The sequence below is a fragment of the Scylla paramamosain genome, chromosome 36 (genome assembly GCF_035594125.1).
Source record: "Scylla paramamosain isolate STU-SP2022 chromosome 36, ASM3559412v1, whole genome shotgun sequence".
Classification (NCBI taxonomy): Eukaryota; Metazoa; Arthropoda; class Malacostraca; order Decapoda; family Portunidae; genus Scylla; species Scylla paramamosain.
The window spans coordinates 8,974,702-8,981,907 of NC_087186.1; the positions used below are offsets into that span (position 1 = coordinate 8,974,702).

Here is a 7,206-nt window from a genome sequence, read left to right on the forward strand (position 1 = left end):
GGGGAATGACTTTCTTCCTTTATGACTAATTACCAGTGTTTAAAACTTCCTGCAGTACAGATAGTTTTAATTTTGGCTTGCATTTACGACGGCGGTGCTTTGCGTCGCTTTAACATTACAAACAATTGTTATTTATTGTTCTTTTGGCTCGAGTCATGGTGTGTGAGGTGGCAACCCATACAAGGGTAACAAGAGAGTCTCGTGATGCTCGCCTGAAGTATTTATTCTGATCATTGTTGCCCAGCCGTTCGTGGGCACGCAAACCAATGACCAAAGTTTTCTGCGACGCATGACAAGTAGCGTGACCCATTTATGATCTTCAATGTGTCCTTCGATTATTAACTCGCAAGCGCCGTTAGAAGCAGGTGGCTCACAACATTGAAACCGTGAAAGCCTTCGCGATAATTTGTTTACCGCTTGGACTTAAAAGTATTCCGGGCCATGTGGTCTCATATCGCATGTTTGGCAGCTCTTTAACGCGTAGACACGAAATTTCTCGGACAATCGGTATTGACGAAAATGAAACGTGTCCAGCCGGTCGTGTTGCTGTGGGAGACTCGTTTTCATTGAGCTGCTGTCATCCGCCTTACGATCCTCACCTTAGACCCTCTCCTCCCACCCTCCCCTCCGCCGCCTCTGCTTTGATGATGTAATGTTTGCCTACGTAAATTCCACATCGGTGACTTGCCATCCTTCTTGATCGGCAGCCCTCTTCAAGTTCGGATAGAAATCCTCATTCAGTGTGGGGCACCGCATCCGGTTACAGACCCGTCACCTGTTGTACGGGAGGGGGAAGGTGGTAGAGGAGGAGGAGTAATGGGAGGGGGTAAAGAGGGGTACTGAGGAAGTGAGAGGGGGGTGGGTGAGTGGTCTGCGCCCCAGCTTCGTGTCCCGTCCCCACCGGCTGGCTGGCGGCTGGCCGGCGGCCGCCACTTTTGAACGAACCCTCGCGCGGAGCGCACGCTTGCTGTCGCATCATTACCAGTGTGCGTCCCTGGTGTTATACTAGAGGCTGTTACGTGCTGTGGTGATTAGTGGAGTGTCATTGCTTATCCTGGAAAAAAATAATGATGATCGTGTGTTAACTACTTATGTCATGAGTAACGATTTTTTTTTTTTTTTTTTTTTATGTGAATTTCATGTTTGCTTTCTTGATTTTCATGACTGATACAGCGCAGTGGATCCAGTGTATAGGAGAGTGGTCAAGTGTTGGTGGTAGTGTTAGTTCATAGCGGTGTGTTGGTGGTAGAGGGACGTTAGGTAGCAGGAGCAGCTGTTGGGTGGATGAGCCGCATCCCCTCGCCCCCAACCGGGTGTGTACAGAGTGACTCGCACACCCCTACCCGCAACATCCTTTCCTCCGCCTTCTGATGCTCGTTCCCAGCTTCGTTCAGTGTTAAATTTTCTCTTTCAGGAATAATAGTTGAGAAGTCCCAGGATCTGTGAACGCCAAGATGGTTCAACTGGTAAGCACCAGGAAGGGTTTGATGTTCGTTGACTGCTTCTCACTCTTTATTGTATTATGGAATTTCATGTGCACTCAAGCAGTAATGTCTGGAGTTTTTTTTATGTATGTTTGTTAGAATTCTATGGTATATATTGTTACTTTTAATGAAATGGTAGATACAAACTGATCGGGAAGCCAAAACCACCCATAAAATTAATTATTTGACTGACGAGTAATTTCTTATATAAGCAGATGCTTCTAAATTAGAACAAAATTTGGAAAGTACGTTTGAAATGTAGACAGACAAAAGCATAGCATATCCAACACTAGGAAGACTTCTGTGTAGCGATCAAGCGGTTCAAGCAGTATGACCAAAAAGTGTCCTGTTGTTTGAGTGTGAATAACGTCACTAAAGCACAGACTGTTCGGAGGGATGCATGTTTTGTATGTTGAGGAAGATTTTGAATAAAGGCACAGAAGTGTTACCATAGTGTTATACTTGGGAATGAGGTGGAGGTGAGTCATACCTGTTGAATGCGGGCTGGTGAGGTTCATTGGGGTGCGGCGTCGCAGGTGGTGGCGATGGCAGCTGTAAATGTGTCGCGTGATAGTCGTTTCGTATTTAATTACCGATGAGTTGGGTGCTTTAGTTTAGATGACTCGTTTTGAATCGCATCCTTCCAGATGGTTATTTTAGGCGAGGGTGTGTTAGGTCATTGCGTAACTGTTACGGTCATTTATAGCCCCCTACAAATGCTAACGTCGCAATTTCTTTCTTCTTTCACCCCTATTCTGTCCACCTCTCAAATGCAAGACTAAACTCTGGAACTCCCTGCCTTCTGTACTTCCATCTTCCTATGATTTAAAACTCTTTCAAGAGGGAGGTTTCAAGACGCATCCTGTTTTATTTATTTATTTATTTATTTATTACTAACGCATTTGACTCTACGGGGACCGGTACCTCGGTGGGCTTTTTTACAATGTTTGTTGCCCCTTGGCCGGTGTCCCACCTACATTAAAAATAAAAAAAATGCTAGTATCTCTAATTCAAGAAGTACTTACGTTGGAGTTAGCGACATACTATGGTTCTTTAATTAGATGTTCAGAATTACAATTGCGACGTTATTGCAGTAAATGTGTGTGTGTGTGTGTGTGTGTGTGTGATAACCTTTGCTCAGCCATAGCCATTGCATAATTCATGTGCAGTTTTTCATCTTTCGAGATGTTAAAGAGAATATGCACCCTTAAATTGTTACCAGAAGTTTCCATCATACATGTTCATATTAATAATAGAAGTAGCTGCCAGGAGACATGCGCATTCCTATGTATTCGTCATGTGGTTGATATAATGTTGACAAAAGACGTGAATAAGAAGATGCCTGCTTTCCTCTGTGTTGCTCCGGATAAAGCTTTGTGTCACGTCTGCGTTGTAACATGGCAGGCTGTAGATAGTCGCTGTAGCCACCAGAAAGTTTTCTTGTAAGAACAGTTAGATTCATGTGTTTCAGAACTCGTGATGAATTCAGTACACACGTGTGCCTCTTAAAGTAATTAACATGAAAGATACAAGTTCACTTCTTACCCGTCTCTCTCTCTCTCTCTCTCTCTCTCTCTCTCTCTCTCTCTCTCTCTCTCTCTCTCTCTCTCTCTCTCTCTCTCTCTCTCTCTCTCTCTCTCTCTCTCTCTCTGCGCCACATTGTTCACAGTAAATTCTCTGCCCTCCTATCAAATTGCCATCCCTAAGCTCTTCGGTTGAAACTCGAAACACGAACGTTCTAAACAATAATGCTCAGTTTTAAAACTTGTATAATTACTGTTCTGCTTGTAATGCCCAAGTTGGTATATTTAGGTAATATTATGCTTCATACCCATCGTAACACCTGGATTGCGATATTGTAGTGACTTAACATTAAAAGTCGACAGAAAGCTATTTTCCATAACGGAATGAAAGAAAACAAACGAACACATCAGTTAGAGATGGTAGAGTATTCACGTCTTGTCCCTGGAGAGCCCCTTCCTACCCCCACCTCACTCGCTTCCCCACATGTGGGTCAGATCTCAGGTGTGCCGCCACCTGGCGTGCTGGTTGCTTTGCGCCACAACTTTATTATTATTTTTTTTTCAACCACATTTAACATTAGCTCTGCATTTATTACTGTTATTGTATTGCTTTTATTGTTAAACATTATTCCATTTGTCATGAACCAACATTCCACTCAAGATAAATACTGTGTTGATTTTATTTGATGTACATTGTTAAAGAAATTACTCTGACATTTAAAGTATTTACGGTACTCACCTTATTTGATAAAGTTCCTTAGGATGTAAGGGTATGGGTCATCCGCACTCCCACAGTATAAGGACATTGTGCATCCTTTCTGTCTTACATCTTATTGTACTGTGGAACTTATTTTACTTCCATGAGTCAGACACACTAAGAGAACAAGTCTACTTAGGTTAACAAGAAAAGGTTCCAAGAGAAAGTTGTGGGGTAGGTCTATCAGTAATGGTTGTCATCATTCATATGCATGGCTGTCAGGGTTATGTAGCTACAGTAGTGATGAGACTACTGGCATCTTGTTATATAGCCATTAACAGTAATATAGATATCAACTGTCTTGCCCTGGTAAGTTGTATTATTCAACCTTTTTTTTTCTTTTTTATGTAGGAAGGACACTGGCCAAGGGCAACAAAAATCCAATTTAAAAAAAAAAACCCACTGAAATGCCAGTCCCATAAAAGGGTCAAAGCAGTAGTCAAAAATTGATGAATAAGTGTCTTGAAACCTCCCTCTTGAAGGAATTCAAGTCATAGGAAGGTGGAAATACAGAAGCAGGCAGGGAGTTCCAGAGTTTACCAGAGAAAGGAATGAAAGATTGAGAATACTAGTTAACTCTTGCATTAGAGAGGTGGACAGAATAGGGGTGAGAGAAAGAAGAAAGTCTTGTGCAGCGAGGTCATGGGAGGAGGGGAGGCATGCAGTTAGCAAGATCAGAAGAGTAGTTAGCATGAAAATAACGGTAGAAGACAGCTAGAGATGCAACATTATGGCGGTGAGATAGAGGCTGAAGACTGTCAGTTAGAGGAGAGGAGTTGATGAGACAAAAAGCTTTTGATTCCACCCTGTCTAGAAGAGCAGTATGAGTGGAACACCCCCAGACATGTGAAGCATACTCCATACATGGACAGATAAGGCCCTCGTACAGAGTTAGCAGCTGGGGGGGGTGAGAAAAACTGGCGGAGACATCTCAGAATGCCTAACTTCGTAGAAGCTGTTTTAACTAGAGATGAGATGTGAAGTTTCCAGTTCAGATTATAAGTAAAGGACACACCGAGGATGTTCAGTGTAGAAGGGGGGACAATTGAGTGTCATTGAAGAAGAGGGGATAGTTGTCTGGAAGGTTGTGTCGACTTGATAGATGGAGGAATTGAGTTTTTGAGGCATTGAACAATACCAAGTTTGCTCTGCCCCAATCAGAAATTTTAGAAAGATCAGAAGTCAAGCGTTCTGTGGCTTCTTTGTGTGAAATGTTTACCTCCTGAAGGGTTGGACGTCTATGAAAAGACGTGGAAAAGTGCAGGGTGGTATCATCAGCGTAGGAGTGGATAGGATAAGAAGTTTGGTTTAGAAGATCATTAATGAATAATGAGAGGGTGGGTGACAGGACAGAACCCTGAGGAACACCACTGTTAATAGATTTAGAAGAAGAACAGTGACTGTCTACCTCAGCAGCAATAGAACGGTCAGAAAGGAAACTTGAGATGAAGTTACAAGGATAGAAACCGTAGGAGGGCAGTTTGGAAATCAAAGCTTTGTGCCAGACTCAATCAAAAGCTTTTGATTTGTTCAAGGCAACAGCAAAAGTTTCACTAAAATCTCTGAAAGAGGATGACCAAGACTCAGTGAGAAAGAGCCAGAAGATCACCAGTAGAGTGGCCTTGACGGAACCCATACTGGTGATCAGATAGAAGGTTGTGAAGTGATAGATGTTTAAGAATCTTCCTGTTGAGGATAGATTCAAAAACCTTAGATAGGCAAGAAATTAAAGCAATAAGACGGTAGTTGGAGGGATTAGAATGGTCACCCTTTTTAGGTACAGGTTGAATGTAGGCAAACTTCCAGCAAGAAGGAAAGGTAGATGTTGACAGACATAGCTGAAAGAGTTTGACTAGGCAAGGTGCAAGCACGGAGGCACAGTTTTGGAGAACAACAGGAGCAACCCCATCAGGTCCATAAGCCTTCCGAGGGTTTAGGCCAGTGAGGGCATGGAAAACATCATTGCGAAGAATTTTAATAGGTGGCATGAAGTAGTCAGAGGGTGGAGGAGAGGGAGGAACAAGCCCAGAATTGTCCAAGGTAGAGTTTTTAGCCAAGGTTTGAGTGAAGAGTTCAGCTTTAGAAATATATGTGATAGCAATGGTGCCATCTGGTTGAAATAAAGGAGGGAAAGAAGAAGAAGAAGCAAAGTTATTGGAGATATTTTTGGTTAGATGCCAGAAGTCACGAGGGGAGTTAGATCTTAGAAGGTTTTGACACTTTCTGTTAATGAAGGAGTTTTTGGCTAGTTGGAGAACAGGCTTGGCATGGTTCCAAGTCTGCTTATAGTTTTTGTATTTCGAGGCTGTAGACAATGTCTACAGCCGTGTATTGGATATTGTGTTCATGCACCATGTAATTACTGATCATGGAAAATATTTAGAAGGCTGTATCTCAGTAGGCAGTGCAGATGGCAGTTGCCAACGATGGCCTGGAGTGGGTGGGAGAGAAGATGCCTCAGTTGAGTTAGTGTATTAAGAGTAACTTCAGGAACAGGAAATGGTTCACATGTGCGATTAGTAAATTTTGTGTATGTCCTCCCTATGGTCATTGGCTTGTGCTAGGCACTAGCCAATGGCTTTGGTGACTTGTGGATGCTAATGTAATCCAAGTGTAATTTGGTGACTACTGGATGCTAATGTAATCCAAGTGTTCATTCAATATGGAAGCTGAGTATATTAAATTGTATATAATGGGATTTGTATCATGTAAAGTGTGATGTAAATCCAATGATATATCGTAGCAGCACATTTTTATTAAGACTACTTAATCCTCAGTAAATTCTCTTCCTGTTCCCATCCAAACCACTAGCTCAAAGTTTTGAATTGAATTCATTAGAGCTGAAAATTCCATATCAAATATAATATTTGTTATTGTTATATTCAGTCTGATGACTTTTATTATGAGCAAAGTCGTTTTGTTTTGAGTGGCCTGATCCGACCCAACCTGGAAATATATCTACAGAATTACATGATGGTCAGTTGTAACAAAATTAGCACCATATAATAGTACAACTCTATCAATTTTATATGATATGGCTTTCATCTCTTCTATTGTTTAAACCCAATGGGTAATTTGCAAAAATTAGAAGGATGTGAAAATGGGATTTTTCAAAATTCTCTCTCTCTCTCTCTCTCTCTCTCTCTCTCTCTCTCTCTCTCTCTCTCTCTCTCTCTCTCTCTCTCTCTCTCTCTCTCTCTCTCTCTCTCTCTCTCTCTCTCTCTCTCTCTCTCTCTCTCTCTCTCTCTCTCTAAACTTTTATCCAGACCCATTTTTGTAAATGTGAAGAGGAGTCAAAGTGAAAGGAGTCTTTATCTGGCTAGGGATAAGAATCAAGGTAACCTTGGCTATTTAATTGCAGGCCAAACATGGTAATTTTGATTTCTATACTTATCATGCTGCTCATCAATATGATGCCATGTGAGTTTGTGTGGTGTTGACT

General features: G+C 42.0%; 1 protein-coding gene across 12 annotated transcripts in view; it reads left to right on the forward strand.

Moving 5' to 3' along the window:
* Positions 1–7,206, forward strand: part of LOC135090928 (moesin/ezrin/radixin homolog 1-like) — an 81,387-nt gene that overhangs the window by 64,485 nt on the left and 9,696 nt on the right. Inside the window, exons 1-2 of one of the 12 annotated variants that reach the window (XM_063988137.1) lie at positions 899–986; positions 1,415–1,466. The exons of the other annotated variants lie outside the window; for them this stretch is intronic. Of the exons in view, the coding sequence (XP_063844207.1) occupies positions 1,455–1,466 (12 nt within the window). The 5' untranslated portion in view covers positions 899–986; positions 1,415–1,454. Of the gene's footprint in view, positions 1–898; positions 987–1,414; positions 1,467–7,206 lie in introns of those variants that run through there. 12 annotated transcript variants of the gene reach the window in all.